This window comes from Pangasianodon hypophthalmus, chromosome 30 (assembly GCF_027358585.1).
Source record: "Pangasianodon hypophthalmus isolate fPanHyp1 chromosome 30, fPanHyp1.pri, whole genome shotgun sequence".
NCBI classification, from domain to species: Eukaryota; Metazoa; Chordata; class Actinopteri; order Siluriformes; family Pangasiidae; genus Pangasianodon; species Pangasianodon hypophthalmus.
In genome coordinates, this window is record NC_069739.1 from 12103945 (window position 1) to 12122167 (window position 18223).

General features: G+C 38.4%; 1 protein-coding gene across 3 annotated transcripts in view; it reads left to right on the top strand.

Moving 5' to 3' along the window:
- Nucleotides 1–14390, top strand: part of aig1 (androgen-induced 1 (H. sapiens)) — a 37710-nt gene extending 23320 nt beyond the window's left edge. For 2 of the 3 annotated variants that reach the window (XM_034301824.2, XM_026917437.3), the window contains exons 4-6: nt 8868–8983; nt 12319–12482; nt 13736–14390. In XM_034301824.2, coding sequence (XP_034157715.1) covers nt 8868–8983; nt 12319–12482; nt 13736–13770 — 315 coding nt within the window. In that variant the 3' untranslated portion in view covers nt 13771–14390. Of the gene's footprint in view, nt 1–7013; nt 7561–8867; nt 8984–12318; nt 12483–13735 lie in introns of those variants that run through there. The other variant, XM_053231820.1, reaches the window with a different exon arrangement.
- The last annotated feature ends 3833 nt before the right edge of the window (nt 14391–18223 follow it).

Sequence of the window (18223 nt, forward strand, 5' to 3'; positions counted from 1 at the left end):
AATATAATACTCTGTTTCTGTAATACAGGATCGTATTAACACACACAAGTAGATAATGTGATCAATTCAAATTGCAGTGTTCTTTTTAAGAAACTATTAAAGACCATACCCAATAAAATGTACAATATCTGCATAACTCAAATGAACTCGCTTAAATATTTTAATATTTGATTAGCTTTTGTGATTCTGGTGCAAGAAACCAGTATCACGGAACATGTGGTGAATTCAGGTATGTTGGGACATCAGGTAACTTGGGACAGTTTAACAGCAGTATTTATTCTGTGGCCTGATACGTGAGTCAGAACTTACGTTACTAACCCGCTTGATAAAAGTAACATGACATTGTGATGCCATATAAAGGGGTGTGGTTAGCTTCAAACAGGAAGTGCTTATCTTGGGGTAGGAAAAATGACATCTGCTTTGGCTAGTTTTTTTTTATACAGATCTAAGATTAAGACTAGGCCTGTGCATTGTGCTCTCAAAAGACAAAAACAAACAAACAAAAAAAAAGTCATGTAAGGTTTTTAATCATTTTTTAAGGACAGAGCAGCAAAGCTTGTGGGATGGGTTCAGCGAAATTCCCACCTTAATTACGCTCAGAAAATGCACAACAAGCCCAAAATGTTTGGGCATAGGAAAAGGTAGACACATTTTTTTTCAGGAAAACTAGTTAACATCGGTGCACATTTCTGATTTGCAGTATATACATGCAATATGTGGACATTGTAGGCCGAACCTGGCACCTCTACTCACAGAGCAAAGACCAAGTTCATTAAAGACCATCAAAGGCCAAATTCGTTAACATGATACTAATAGGGGATGCACTTTTCGGTTTTATCCTGACCCAAACACTTACTGAACTCCAAAATAATACCATGTTTCTAGCATATTTCTGTACAAACAGAAGAAATAGATTTATTAACTGAGGTGCTGCTCCATACATCCCTTGCAGACCAAGCGCTGTGCATATATGTACATATAGTTTAAAATATTGTAAAACTTGTCCATTTATTATGTGTGTTTGTGTCCTTCATAAATGATCCTTCTCCATCGTTCTTAAAAGAAAATCCTGTCAGAACATTATACAGGCATTAAAATGAAATGCTGCTCAATGGACCCCATTTTGACTGATAATGCGTTCCAGCTTTATAATGGATTCTGATCGTGTGTCCAGCGAACTTTCTGGAATATAACAAACCCAAAAACTGAAATAAATCTGGTAAAATATAATTAGATGGCTATTGTTGTAATCTGTAGACTAAATAACAGTTTCTTCACTTGGGAAAGATAGCACAGTTCTGAAACATACAGTCATGAGAAAAAGAAAGTACACCCTCCTTCAACTTTTTATTCATCAGGGCCTGAATAACAATTGTGTGTTCCTCACCAACTTCTGTAAATAAACTAATAAGCTCAGGTGACAACAAAAAAACACAAATGATTTCAATATGTAGACATTTTTTTTCCAAAAAGGAAACCATGTGGGAAAAAATAAGTGCACCTTATAATTCAGTAACTTGTAGAACCACCTTTAGCAACAGTAACTTGAAGTAAAGGTTTTCTGTAGGAGTTTTTCAGTCTCTCACGTCGTTTTGGAGAAATTTTGGCCCACTCGTCTTTACAACAGTGCTTCAGTTCATTGGTGTTTGAGGGCATTCATTTATGCACAGCAGGACTGGACTTGGACATTCTAACGCCTTGATTTTATTCTTCTTCAGCCATTCAGATGTTGATTTGCTGGTGTGCTTGGTATCTTTATCCTGTTGGATGACCCAATTTCAGCCCGGCTTAAGCTGCTGGACAGATGGCCTCACATTTGTCTCAAGAATATTCTGGTATAAATTAAAGTTCATTGTTGACTGCAAGTTTCCCAGGTCCTGTGGCTGCAAAACAAGCCCTAATCATCACCCTTCTACCACTACAACGCTTCACAGCTGATGTGAGGTGTTTGTGGTGATACGCTGTGTTTGCTTTTCACCAAATATGGTGCTATGCATGATGACCATACATCTCCACCTTGTTCTCATCAGTACAAAGTACGTATATTGTTCCGGAAGGTTTGTGGTTTGTTCAGACTCAATTTTGCAAACCTAAGCTTAGCCACCCTTCCATGAAAGTCATACTTGTTCAGTCTTCTTCTGATTGTGCTGTCATGAACATAAATATTTAATGTGCTTACAGAGGATTGAAGGTCACATGATGTAGCTCTTGAGTTTTTCTTTATATCCCTGAGCACTGAAAGGTCTGGCCTTGGACTGAATTTGCTGGGACGCCCACTCCTTGGAAGCTTGGCAACTGTCTTGAAGGCATTTGTAAACAATCCTTCTCACTGTAGAATGGTGAATTTCAAATTGTTTGGAGATGGCCTTATAACCCTTCCTGAATTGACCAGCAACAACAATTGCTCCTCAGAGGTCATGGCTGAGGTTCTTTCTTCTTGCAATGATGTAGACACCCACCTGAGTGCCACAGAAAACCAAATGTTCTGCTTTTATAGAGTTAGTCACACTTCTTGATGATTAACTAATCTTGTGCAATTCATTAATAACACCTGGCTGCTAATTACTCCCTTAATGATTGTGGAATTAGGAAGAATGTACTTATTTTTTCCCACCTGGTTCCCACCTCAGGTGACAACAAAAAAAAAACAGATTTCAATATGTAGTCTTTGTGTAGTTTTTTGTTGTCACCTGAGGTTTTTTATTTGTTTGTAGAAGTAGGTGATGAGCACACAATTGTTATTTAGGCCCTGAGAAGTAAAAACATTACAGTTGAAGGAGGGTGTACTTTCTTTTTCCCATGACTGTAGTTAACTTGCTCACTCAGTCACATTAGCTAGAAGATAAAAAGCTTCCCAGAAAGTTCCTCAGGACATCTGGTGCAAGAGTTGAATACTGTTATGAAACAATACTTGACAACGGCCACTTCCCACTTTTAAATCCAAATAGGAAAAAAGATGTGAATATTTTAAGCATGATCCCAATAACGGAATTGTGTTACACCCCAATACTGTATATTTAACATGTACTAATGTACCACACTAAGCATAAAATTAGTTCAAATCATGCACATATTTTATAAATGAATCATTTTCATGATGTCCCATATTACCAAACATGGTGTGGTAATGTGAAATATATTATTCATGGCATGCGTTTGGAACAGCATGGCTCAGATGGGACAGTCTTTAACTCCAACACATGAAGAGAGGAAAAGTGAAGGGATATAAGGGATGAATGAAACCTCCCACAACTCTGTTTAAATGATGCACTGATGGATTTTATATGCATTAAATTGTGTTTTTAATGAAACATCATAAGAATCAGGTGAATAATGTACAAATATAGCACATTACTCGGGCCTTAGCATGTAAAGATTTTCACTCAGTGCTCTGAGTTCATGTAAGTTTAGAGATTAATGCTGATGTTTATTTTTTTAATCCTGTATTACGCTGCCATTGCAAGAAATATATTATAAAATGTTACTTACCTTTTAGTTATGAATTTAAGATTTTCAAAGATTTGGATTACAGGTTTGGTTGTAGGATTATAAGATGTTATGTAGTAAATTTAACTCAGTGTTCGTATAATAGAATATATTGATGAGGAATTTGTTATTGAAATTTTTTTTATGAATGCCATGATTAAGTAACTAACATTTTAAATGTGTCTTTGAGGAAGAAAGTAAAATATGTCTCCCAAATTACCCACCCTGTCAAAACGGTTTGTTTAAAACGGTTTTAAGTCAGTCTTGACACAAGAGTACACACTGCTTCTTTAGAATATGATATAGATATTTTTCTTACACACGTACATAGTCAAAACCTTTTTGGATTTTGGAAATATATCATGTTGAAAACCTCAAGAATTGTTCCAATGTTTCTGAATTTACGCTCCATCTGTGCCGTCTCGCCTCTTGAAACGTTTAACTGTTTAAATCTACTTAGAAAATAAGTGGAAATGATTATATGACACGAGTTGTCAGTTCAGCTTTATTAGTTCCTGCTTGTGGTGGTTCCCCTGAACCTCACTTCCACATGGGGACATGGAGAGAACATAGAGAACTCCACTCAGCCAGTAACCCGAGGTCAGGATCAAACCGGGGGCCCTGGAGCTGTGAGGTGGCAGCACTACCCCCTGCACCACTGTGTCGCCCGTCAGCATATTAGTCTTTTTTAATTTTTTCATTTTTAAATGTAAAGTTATTTGATGTAAATTTGGAATATACAGTAAGCCAGCTACTTAAGATGCCAGGTCTGAATAGAAGCCAATACATAATACAATACATAACATTAGATTGATCTACATACACAGTTATCTTAGCACTCTTAACACTTACAGTGCCTTCACACCTACAGTATGTGAATTGTTTCTGTTATTTTGAACCAAGGTACATAGGCGTCCTTAGTTTGTTTGGTTTGGGCAGGTGTGAACATGTCATTGAAATCTAGATATGGGCCAAATCAACTGCACCTACATCCAAATCAGGTGCTAAATGAACTCCATTTCAAGTGTGAAAGCAGTTCGACACAAATTAAGGAAGTGTTGGGTATCGTCACTGTGTCTGTTGGCTCATTATAGTGCACCTAAGCAGCAAAAATGGCACAACGTCTGAGTTTGATCTGAACTAAAACTCCAATGAAAATAGAAATGCCCTTTCTCTGCTGGTTTATAGACGAGACACTGAGAGGACAGGGGTCTATAACTGGCAAGATGATGAAAACATACACCCATTTCAGACCAGCTTACAACATTACAGTGTGTTGTTCCAACATGACCTGCTGGTAATAAACAGAATGGGTACAGCTGTGTTAATGACTGATGACTTTCTGATTACCAAAAGGCTGCATTCTTAAACAGAATCAGTCTTTCTTTGACCTTTTCGTAGTGACAACATAGAGTTCACATCTGAAGTCGACAGTGCACCACTCGGGAGAGCTGGAGTAGAACCAGCTGACAGAAAATGTGATTCAGCCTGGCACAATTGTATATGGATCAGAGGAAACAGATGTGTTTTTCGGAGGGGGAGCAGGAGACAGATTTAGTTAGCAGATCGGAAAAAAATTCAAGTCTCCAACAACCACAGCAGTGCAAAAAAAAAAAAAAAAAAAAAAAAAAAAAAGACGATGTTCAGCGATATTGATTCCCCTCGGGGAAAAAAAATCATTTTCCCTCTTTTTTCCCCTGTGTGCTCTCAGCTTAGCTATTTCCTTTGCTTTTTTTGTGAATACTTAAAAAAGATCAATAATTGCAGGTCTGTTTTTCAATTATACTTCTATTTCACTGCCTTTTAGGGCTTGGCAGTGCACAATATCGTCCTGGACTCGTGATTTAAGTGCCGTGCTGAGCCTGGAAAAGTTGCTAGGATAGACTGCTCCAGCCAAACCCCATCATTAAAATGGACTCATAGCTGCTGGCTCACCAGCTCATCCTTGATAACTACAAAAATATTTACTTCTCTTGACCCAGTGAAAGATGACTGCTTCACGGCTTTTTTTTTAAACCGCTGCTCCAAAAGCCAACACGGAGGTCCTGACTCAGAAGAGCTGTGAAATCATTCGCTCTCACACTTGGAGTTCTGGGCTCCTGTGAACATTTCTGACAAATGAGTAACTAACTTTCACTCTGAATATGGAAACATTTGTGTTAATTCTTCTGCTAGTGCTCACTGATACCCAATGCACAATGAACGTGTGAAATCACAACATCAAAATAACCCACCTTCATCGTCACGAAATAAACTAGGGAAATCTGACTCATGCTTTTCCATAACATTTAAAGTAGTTTAAATAGCATGTGTTTTAGTCAAAATGACTAAAGCGTGTTGGCAAGCGCTAAACAGAAGTGGATTGTGCCCTATCATTGTTGTAGAAGTGAAACCGTGTAAACATGTGCCTGTTCTTCTTATAGTTAAGGGTCTTAAGGGTACGTTATGCTGTTTTGTAGAAAGGAATTTTCCACAGACTGTCCTGGTGTGCACAGCAAAACCACAAGAACGTCTCTGCCTGGTGGTCAGAGAAAGAGAGCTGCCACTTTAAACTAAGATGGGGGCTAAAATAAAGCATATCTTTATATCTGGATTGTGCACAGTAGCAGTGTAACACAATGCCATTATCTATTTCTGTAAATATTTAGTGCTCAAATATCATATCTGTTTTCATACTCAGATTTAAACCAGAAGTGGGCAGGGTCTACACCAGATTTATTTTTTTAATTAACACTGCCACTATACCCTGGAAATACTAGAAAACACTAAAAGAACAGGGCTGGTGGAAAAAGAGGTCATTTTTCATTCACAAATTATAACAGCAAATAGCAAATTTCAGAACATAGCTTTATTCAAGTTTCAAAATTACATCTTTCCCAATTCAAGAAGCTGTTATTTAGGCTACAGTTTACAGCAATAGCCATCTAATAATATGACACCAGAAAAAATGGCTGGATACGAGATCAGAATCTATAAAACTGGGATGCAGTCACAGTGTTTCTGTCAAAATGGCGTCCTTCAAGTGGCATTTCATTATAATGACTTTGGGAGAAGGAAGGTCAGTATACGATGGACAACATGATGGAGAGGAATTATTTAAGAATGAAGAAAAACATGAGCGTACAGGTTGTGCAATATTTTTTAAAACATACAGTGTGCATAGTTTGCATGGGCTATATGAAGCAGTGGCTCAGTAAATGAATATATTTCTTTTGTTTATGCAGAAATATGAAAAAAAAAATTGGTCATCAGTAAAAATTGAGGTGGAAATTTTGCTAAAACCTGGCAACTGGATGTGCTGAACTTTAAAAAAAAAAAAAAAAAAAAAAAAGTAAAAAGCTAAATTTTTTTGTTTCAGTCTGCAGGATCCTGATGCACACACCTAGTCTGAAGCTTTCTGGCAAGCTTTAAAAAAAATGCATAATAAAATACATTAAAAAAATGTCAAAGTCATGTTTGGATGTGTATTTGTATTAATTTAGGACACATTATCTGAATCATGGATTTGTATTTGTTTATATCTCTAGTGCACAGTCCGGCTTTGCGAGACACAAACTGCACAATCACACTTGTACATGGAAAATGCATGCAGCACGTAACCTCACCCCAACCCTGACCCACCAAGAGGTATTTAGCAGGGATTTCAGTGCTGATAGAGGGGAGATGGGCTGTGGTGTCATGTGAGCTCTTCTGTCAGCTGGTAGTGTGTCAGGAACAGCCTAGGAGGCCAGTTGGAGAAATATAAGCCCTGACCTTGGGAGCACTCTCCCTGACACACTATCCCCTCCAGCAGCTTTCTGCTGGCCAGCCTTCATACGTGTACTACAGACTCCACCATGCGTCGCAGCCAGCTGATCCTCTCAGCAGGATAAGACAGGCAGATGTTTGATAAAGCAAGTAACATCTAAATCAGGAACACTCTCATGCCCACACCAAGCCCCGTGGTTGTGCTTTAAGGACTGAGTTGCAGAACACATCAGCAAACTAAGGTTCGTAGACCTTGACTACATGGATTATACTAGATTATAATCCCAGCTCTGAAATTTGTACACATTCAGGTCTATTATAATGGAAAATGAAATACTTTGTCCAAAATGTTCGGAGTGATTGACGAGGGTTCAGCTACCGAGCAAATACCTTTCACAAAATAACTAGTAATGCCAAAGATCACAAGAAAGCAAAGCTTGCCACAGTTTAGCCATTCAAAAGTGCATTAAATGGAGTCACTTATGTAAGGATTACATACAGATACATTCTTGGAGTCAGTATATAACATTGCTCCATTGAGCCACAGTCTATGTGCGGGGTTATGTGATGTTAGGGTGTGTTAGGTGTGATGACTATCACTCAGACAGATAGATATCAAAGATCCAAAAAGCATTCTGAAGCTGGATCATCACCAATGATTTTTTTTTTTCCTGTGGAGATATATTAAACTTAAGGCACCCCAATACAGAGCCCATATATTTAAGTGCTCTTTTTAAGGGGCATTTATCATGACATGAGTAGTTTTCACACACTGTGCTATCTGTAGATGATTACTGAATCACCATAAGAGCAAACATTTTCATAACCATTCACAAATAAATAAAACTACATATATTTATACAATGTCATGTAATTTCAGACAGGTTCATACATCTCCACTCGGAAACCATTTCCACCTCATACACTGTTTCAAGGCAAAGGATGCTGCCATTAAAAACACTTGCTGAAAGTATGGTCAGTAATAGTTTTTGGAGAATAGTGACCAAATGGGAGCGCTCGTTTTCCTGTGCTCCCATTTTCCAGAAGCTAGCTCAGGTGCCGTCTGAGTCAGTCAGTCTTCTTGGCGGCTTCAACCTGTTTGATCGACGAAACAATAGATGTTTTTCAGAACGGTATAATTTTTTTTAAGCAGTCTAAGACTTAAAGTAATGGCTGACGTCATGACAATAACACAGCTGGTCTGTTGAGGAAAGTGAGTCATGAACGCCGCCATTAGCCCGGTGTGATGTTTGTGCTGGAAGGAAGGAGGGAAGGAAGGAGGGGTGGCCCAGTTTAATTGAGTGAAATGGCATGGAGGGGAAAATCAGCCCTCTCTGGTTCTGCTAGCAAATATTAAAGGAAAAGTTCAGGCAGGCGGATCATGAGTACTAACACTAAATGAACACTCGATAACATTTCTAATTTATATTGGCCTATTAAACCTTTAACATAATATCTAGCTGAACGAGTTGGAGGTGTTGGAGGATGCAGATATCTTAGGAACCTCTAGTGAATGTGACAGGAAGGTTGAACATAGAAAGCACTTTCCCATGACACTGTTGTAATTTTATAATAACCCTGTAACCATGTATTTCATTTTGGTGAGGATTCTAATTTCTTTCCCTCCTCCCCAGCATACGACGGTGCTTCCTTTCATCATCATCGAGATGAGAACCACACATCATCTCTATCCCAGCAGGGTGTGTGGCCTCTTGGCTGTGTGCAGCTTCTGTGTGGGATATGTTCTTTGGTAAATACCTTCACTGACTATCACTGTGCTGTCTTCATTACACCAGTGGATGTGTGTGGATGATTTAACATAACAGAGTGTCAGGCCTTTCTGTACACAAGCCCTCTGCAATATATTCAAGGTTTCAGGATTTTTTTTCCATAACAATATGACCTAATCTTTCTGGATATGGTAAAAGCAGGGGATAAAGTGAGCCGGAATGATCCGGAATGGCGTTCCGGCAACATGGAGAAGGTAAAAATTGGAGCTTTCTGTTTGTACTGCAGCAGGAACCAAATTCTGTGTCACAGAAACAATAATGTCCAATCATGTTTCACAGGAAGAAAGTAAGAGCCAATCACATTTAATCATTCATTAATAGAAGTTATCCAGTTTATTGAACACAGTGTACAACTGTGTATATGTTTCCTAAACTGAACAGTCTGTAGACCATATTTATTTAAATGCACGTAATATATTTTAGATAGATTCAAATCTGTAACACAGGACTCTTAAAAAAAATAAAAATACAAGTTTTTGAGAATAAAGTCGTAAATATTTGAGAATAAAGTCGTAATGCTATGACAGAATGGTGCATAACAGAGCAACAAAAATAAAGAAGTACTTTACAAATAAAGAAAATCTTCTGGTGCATCAGCATCAGATTATTATTAGTATTAGAACCTTGAAACGATTCAGCAAGAAACACGAACTTGGACGCGAATCTTTTCTTGAAGGAGAAATTGCAGTCATTGGTGACCTTCAAGGCTCTCGATGGTTACATCTGTAGCTCCAGTTCACTCACTACAGCAATCAAGCCCACAATGTGGTATGGAATATGGACTCACTATAAGGCTTTATCACACAAGTCCATACACCATAATGCACTGGGGCTCGACGCCGAGCGCACCGGAGCTCCACTCCTTAAGGATCCATCATATTGATTATCATTCTTATTGTCTCCTGTGAAAATACACACCTCTTACTTAATGGCACGCAGATGTTACCATCAACAGCCTTGAAGATGACCACTGAGATTTCTCCTTCAACACCAGAGACAATTATTTCACCAAACATCCCTCATTTTAACACACAAAAAGTTGCTCTGATATGCACCGTTTTATCATAGGATTCCGACTTTATTCTCGAAATATTGCATTTTTATTTTTTGAATGAGGTGTACACATGAACATTTTCTATTCCGATTCATCATTCGGATTATTAACAGATTTCCAGGCAGTAGATTAGAGTAAATGTAGCTAATGAGAGGCAGGAATGTAAACGCTCAAAATCACTTCAAATCTAGTTGACTTTAACACAGCTGCTGAGTTAATTATCCATGTTCAGTTAAACTTGCCTTTAGTTAAATCCTTGTTGTGTCCAAATTTGTTCGCTTGGTGATTAGGTTAGCTGTGATAAACAATGGGACTTTCCTTGCTAACTAAAATCACACTTACAATAGATTAAAGCTTGGATTATAGTTTGTTAGAAGCCAATTTATGAAAAAAATGTTCAGGGGTGAACAGGGTGGAGTGGGGCCCGTAGTAAACAGTGAGGAGTACTGTAATGGACGAAAACGCACGTTGTGATTGCTCTTTAAACAAAAAGCTGAGCTGGTGAGGAGGACAGTATAGATTTGTACCCGCTAAAAATAAATCTAACATCTTGCTTCTGAGAAATTTACTTAAAGCCACTTTTCAACTACTAGCTATAGATTCTGAAAAAAAAGAAAGAAAGTTGTTGTTTTTGGGCAGGACTATATTTGGTAGCGGTGACATCAATGTTAGGATCTCAGTTAGGGATGTGTTTACATCAGCTCCCCTTTTACCCCAACCACAGACATTAAAGTCACAGACTTCTTTCCTCCTTTCCTTTCCTGCAGCCTTGTTTTTTTTGCCATTTGGCCCACATTTGGTGAGCTTTTAGTGAAAAGCTTTATGTTTCAGATCAAGAGATTTATACAAAGTTGGGTGTATATTATCAAACAATGACAGGGAGAGAATACCTTTTCAACATGTTAAGTTTTTTTTTTTTTCAGTTTTACTAACTTTATTAACTGAAACCAGATAATTCAATTTCAGCACAATTATAAATTGGAGTCAGATATTTAACCGTCTTCTGTATCTGTCTCACCTGTCGCATTAGTTTTAGGTTAGCAGGCAGAGAAACCTCATTTGCATAATACAACAAAAATAACTCCTTTTCCTCCTATAGTAGGCAGCAAAAATAACAGGACAGTGAAATTAAATTTTAATTTACAGGGTGTCTGAAATGTCAAGAACCAATGAGAGTAAAACTACATGTACTTAATTTTGTATTTATTATTTACAACATGTGCTCTACGAGTTCACCCTTACTCTCTCTCTGCATTTCCTCCGCCACTGTATCATGTTCTTATGGATTTTTCTCGACATGTTCCCAGTGGTTCCTGACTTTTCAGACACGCTGTGTTATATTAAACCAGACTCAACATACACACAGCTTCTGCATGTTGCTGTGCCATACGATGCTAATCAGTGTAGCTAGAAATATATGTTCAAAATGCACTAACACTCCATGCAACTTTTACCAGGATCGCTCGAAAGAAAACCAGCAGTTAAGCAATTAAGGAGGTTAGCTAATAACTAACAATTACATTATTAGTATTAGTTCCATTATTATTGAACAGACTGATATAACAACACAGAATGATCTGTTCTTTGGTACCTGGTGCAGTTATATATCTAGTATATTAGCTGATGACTTTAATAGATAACTCAAATTACAAGAATTACAAGCATCCTTCATAAAAATGAGCAAAATATGGGTTTATAAAATGAATAACTCCTATACTCTCAGAAATAAACTTGGCCTTGTTGCTGGGGTACCATGAAGGAGACGTCTTTTGTGACTTTGGTATGTAGATTTCACCTTTGAAAATAATTTAAGGTACATAATTGGACCAACTTTTAGTCCAAATCTAGTTCAAAGTGCACTACATACACCTTCCCAGTGAAAAAACACACACTAAAGGTACAAAAACAGGTACGCTTGATGGTAGCTTTCATTTTGCTCATTCCCCTGAAGTGTGCCAGTAATCCTGGAGTTGACTTTATATCATGTTTTCATCATAAGGGCTTGAGCAGACGAATCCACTTGCACAAGATGACTGCATACTCTGAGTAAGAGGTTCTTTAGAGAAACAATAGGAGCAGTGTCTGAAATGCTGAGATGGTCCTGGTAGACACATTGACACTCCAGTGACTGATTCTGCAGCCTTTCACGCAGCGGGTCAGACAGACAGAAGGACAGAAACCAATGTCGTAAGGCTACAAGTATGTATGACATGTAACAGTCTCCTTTTCTCTCTCTTTGAGGATGTGTTGGGTGTATAACGTGACGGGAGTCTGGGTGTACCCACTGTTAGAGCACATTGACACGGTGGCCAGAGTCGCCTTCTTCATCTGCCTCACAGCACTCACCAGCCTGTACTACATCATGGGGGAGATCCTCAACAGCTATATCTGGGATTCCTCAAGGAGTAAGTGCGTGTGTGTGTGTGTGTGTGTGTGTGTAAGCATGATAAGGTATGTGAGTGGCATATGATGACTCCTAGAAATGAGCTACAGTTGCACTTTTCTTATTGTCTACCACACAAGAGGAGAATTTCTCCAAACATGCGTGCATGTGGTCTGCTGGTCCGCACCCACACATGCATTCCTCTGCTATTAGCATTATTAGAGCTTAGGAGCACAGAGCATGGTGGGTGTCAGAAACAGATGGGAGTGTGAGCAGTCTGATAACAGCAGATGGTCAAGTCTTCTTGGCCTCCCACCTGATTGACACTGACCCACAAATCACTGAGTGCTTTTCGAGTACTTGCACACACAAACCGAGACCCACATACATAATTCTACACTTCCAGTGTTAACTTCTGTGCCTAGCACTTAGAGATACTTTGCCTCTTGCTCAGACCATGGCAGGCATTTCACACAAAATGCTAGTGTGGCTCAGAGTTAATGTCAGCTAGCAGAGCGTGAACTGATTCCTAGTAGTTTTGGGGAAAGTATTCCAGTGCAGGATTTTTGCTGGAAACAGACAAGTAGTGGACAAAATAACTGACCCACATGTAAAAGGAATTCTTTGATACACATAACTTTTGGCCATATAGATTAGTGTATAACTAAATACACAAGTGTAAACATAAATCATTTATTAGTTACCAAAACAGCAAAACTGTTTTCTGCTAAGGAATTATGACAATGCTTGCTAGATGAACTAACAGCAAACTTCAGAGGAGAGTTGGTCAATATGATGGCTTCGGAAAATACCACAGAATTCAACAAGCACCTCTGACACAAAAAATTAATATTGCATGCACGTTATGTGCTTATGCTGCTATTCACCAAATACAGCTTTAAACCCAACACATTTTAGACTAATTAGAAATGGAAATATGCCCTAATGAGTCACATTTGACCTTCCTGCTTATCGCGAGACATGTTGATGTTAGGAGAAGGCCACATGGTCTCATCAACCCACAGTGTCAGTCAGCGTGATTAAACATGATGATGCAACTGTAATGATATAGCCAGCCATCTCAGGAACAGTGATTAATTTGCATGGCTGTATAACTGCCAAGAAATGTGAGAACATTTTACACTACATAATGAAGTGGGAATGTCAAAGCTAAGAAATAAAAAATGATTGACAAAGACTGATGGAAAGAAATGATCAGAATCATGTTATCTTTGTGAACAAATACAAATGATGTGCTTTATTTCTGCCCTCCAGGTGCTTTAGAGTCAAATAAGGATAAAAGTGACTGAATGCACTGACAGTGAGATGCGTCAGCTGGGTTGGAACTATTGCATTACCAGCTCTGGTTGTTTGGACAGTACCTCTGGACTGAGCAGGAAATCTGACACTTGGGAAAAGGTCATTAATAAACAGCGTAACGATGTTACTGAGTGTACCCTAACACCTTGTTTTTTTCTAGTCCAGCTCCTGACACTTCTCATGTCCATTTCTCACGTTAACGAAAGCACAGCTCTTCTTCATGGGTAACCATGAGGTAAATCAAAGCGTTTTCAGAATACCTCAATACATTTATGCATTAATGTATTAATCATATGTATCAAATCAAATGTATTAATCACAGTACCTGACTTTGTACATGTTTCGGTCAGTATTACAACCTTATTTTGTGTTATAATCCTGTATATATTCAACTCCATGGTTACTGGCAGCCTTTAAGAAAATGAGTATATGAATATATACATTACACGGTGATGAACTGCCATCCGATCCCTACTCACGCCCAGGACAGGCTCCGGATCCACCGTAACCGTGACCCACACCAGGACAAAGTGAGACTGAACCTATGGGTTTACTGTACAGCTTTATTTTTACACAGCATTCCTTTAAAAATAAAACTCTCTGTAACCGACCAGGCTCACGAGGACGTTGAAGATCCATGTACAGAGGAGTTTAATTACAGAATCCAGGTAGACGAAGCAGACAAACACAATCCAGAACTCCAAACCCAAAAGAATAATGAGGCATGAGATAACCAAACAGCAGGATAATCCAAAAGAGTAATCAAACGGCACAACTAAATGTCTAAAGCCAGTAATGTCAAAACTTTGTAGTAGTTTGTTGAGCATGGTAGGTTTTAATCTAAGATTGTAGAGTTATAGTCTAAAATCAGGAAGTGAACAGGAAGTAGACAGTTAGAGCTGGGATAGGGATAATTTCCTGGACTGGTGTGATACTGTCCTCAAGTACAGTAAACACTTTCACTTTCAGAATGATCAGTATCTTCACATGTGGATAATTAGGGCACAGGTTTTTCAGTAGGGTTCAGATGTGGTTGTGGAGATGCCTCCCACATTTTGTGCTCCCAAAACCACTTCTGTGTTGATTCAGATTTATAATATTTTATCTTATTGAAATTTTTTCCCATTTTCCTAAAGGGCACTGATAATTCTGGAGCTGATATTTTTCTTCGAAAAGGGATTGAGCAGATACACTGACTCGCACGAGCATATGGTAACTGATAATGAACACACACTGGGCCGCATGTTTTTTTTTGGGTGTGTGCAACTGCCAGATTTACAAAATTTACACACCTTCTGACCAGTCAGATTCAAGAATTCAACTGCACTGTGGTATAAAAATATTATTTAGCAGCGGAACAGCACCTAAAAAATTACAGAAAAGGTGAATTAGGTGTGAATTAAGTGAGGAGAAAGGAAAAGCTCATCACACAGGTAAACTAGTATGTTTAATTCTTTTAGTGGTATGGTGACTGTGTCTCATGCTCACGTGCTCTCCAGCCTTTCGCACACCTCATCCTCTCGCACACTTCAGCCTCACACACACGTCAGCCTCACACACACGTCAGCCTCTCACACACTTCAGCCTCTCGTGCACAGCACTCTTCCCGATGCTGTGTTGTAAAAGTAGGAAAGCATGTATCGTAAGGAAGTCAGATGTATTCATGCACACTAGGGAGTGTACAGCACAGTGCAGGTTGAGACATACCAGATCGCTCACTTATAGGTCCCTTAGTGCGGGCTCTTAGTGGTGTACAGCGTTAAAAGAAGATGCCTTGGTAAACAGAACTGATTTACAGTATATGCCATCTGAGCTACTGCAGCCTGTCGTCCTTTTCTACTGCAGCATTAGAGAACAATTTCACTGTACTGTAACGTATATGTGACAAATAAAGGCTTTCTTCTATTGCAGTGGCACGGTTTAATTGCATGATTGGTCTTATTTGTCTTATTGTATAGATTTATGTTGGCTTCAAGTTACACAAACTCAAGAGCTTTTGTAGGAACGAACATGTATTTATTTATTATACGAACATTTTTCCGAAGTATTAGGATTCTCATGAATAGCACATTTCTTATGTAACTCCTCCTACGAACTATTTACAGATAAATTCATTCATATCCAGCTCGATAAATGAGGCCCATTGTGTATGCTGTAAAATCAGCTGGTGATGTAGTTGTTTGGAGAAATAACTACACTGTGTGTCTTTGTAGTGTTTTTTTTATCATGAGTGAAGAAGCACTTATTGCTCCTTCACTCATCATTATAAAAAATGATTGCTTATCAGTTCATACAAAGTCACAAGACTCTCATTCATCAGCGTTTATCACACTTGTGTACACACGGTCATGCACAGCCACACTCATTTACATAAAGAAACCCACAAATCGCTAAATATGCGACAACTTCCCTTTAAAAAGGAGATTTAAAGTTACATGTGTGCAATCTATTGCCCCAATTACTTATGGGAAATTGAAAAGAATTGAGGCAACACTCACAAATTGATTATAATTGGATTATTATTGAAAAAGGACAGACAACTGGTGTGTAAAAAATAATTTGTATTTATAAACTGAAGTTAGCAAGTTGATTTGCCTGTAATTCTGATCCCTGAAACTTAAAATAGTCCTTCTCTACATCACCACCATTTGCAGAATAACAGTAGGCCTAACCCATATTCTGAACAAATTTGGTCACATATCATTTGGAGGATACTAAATGCAATTCCTGTTTTAGCAGATATAGCGTAGTATCATTGAATATCGAATTGTTGCCTTATAAATCCAAATTGTATTGTGTTGTATTTTGAATACACTCCAACCTCATAATCAGTTCACCCGAGATTGCACTTTTTGCCCACTAGCGGTTTCAGCATCACATGGTCAGGAGGAGTTAATATATAAAGTAGATAGTAAATATACGCACAGCTTCATGCCCAAGAATAACATCACAAATCACACTCTCTGCACAGAAACACGAATTTGCACGCTTGATAAATGTGACCCCTGAATGTAAATAAGCAAGCGAGTTCCCTGTGCATGGGCTGTTATGAAAATCTACTTTCCCTTCCCGTGTAGCAGGGGTGAAACACAATGCCATTATCTGTGTCTGTTTTGTGCTGAAAATATTTGTGTATGATTTTGAATTCGGCTGTAAAGTGGGTGTAAACTGGAAGTGGGTGTGGTCTATACCAGAAAGGTGTTTTGTTTTTTTAAAATGTGAACACTACCACTGTGCCCTGGAAATGCTACGAAACACTGAAAAAAACAGAGCTGTTGAAAAAAGAAGTCATTTTCATTGACAAATTACTTATTTACCTACAGAACATAACTGTATTCAACTCCTGAACCTGATGTCCTGGCAAGCTTTCTAACTTCTATATAATGTGACTTTATAAGCCTCTAAAGAATGCTGTCTTTCCCAGATCAAGAAACAAAAGCAAGAACCAAAAATACTCTGCCTAAAGTTCGTATCTGTGTTTGTATTTGTTTAGGACACGTGATCTGTTCAGTCTGAATAGTGTATTCTTATCCGGTTAAACCCTTGTGTATAGTATTACGTGTGTGATGTGGGGCATCTTAGGGACCTGCAGTTTAACTCACTCACTTATGTTTAGGAAGCTCAAGATTATCCACAAGGGAATGCTGTGTAACAGCATGGCTAGCGTACTAGGCCCTGATTTATCCGTTGTGTGTGAAATGTGTGTATGAACGTTTGCTTGGACTTGTGTGTATCACAGCACTGCTTTGAACATGCATTCACAAAAATCACCTACTGATCAAGAATAAAGTTGCAGGTCTAATGCGTTTGTCTTTTACATCGGCGTTTGTTCGATCCTAGGTCTAGGGCTGCTAATCAGCTGATTTATTTAATAATATCTTTACTGCTTTTGGGGTAAGTGTAATTACTTTTAAACACAGATACATTTTTAGTTACACTCAAACCTCATAGCTACCAGACAGTGTGTTAACCAATGCAACATGGCTTATCTTACTCTGTTCTTTTACCGTCAGGGAATACCAATTCCTGAAACCACTACTGATAAATTTGTGTCATGAGACGCGTTCTGAGGGAGATGTTTAAAAAAATGTGATATCTCGGCATGTCCAGGTATGACAGGATTTTCTGGTCCAGGTACATTTCAGACATTAACGATACGAGTCGTGAACAATCGGCATTTCCTAAGCTTCATTACATACAAGCTTCTGTTACATGTTTTACGCTGACACCTCCACACTTCCTGTTCCCCAGGCCCTTCCTGTTTATAGACTACAGTGCCAATGAAAAAGTATTTACCCCCTTCTGATTTCCTCTATTTTGCATATTTGTCACACGAAATGGTTTCAGATGCTCATACAAAATGTAATATGAGATAAAGAGAACATGAGGAAACACAAAACACACTTTTAAATGATCCGTTCATTTGTTGAATGAAGAAAGGCT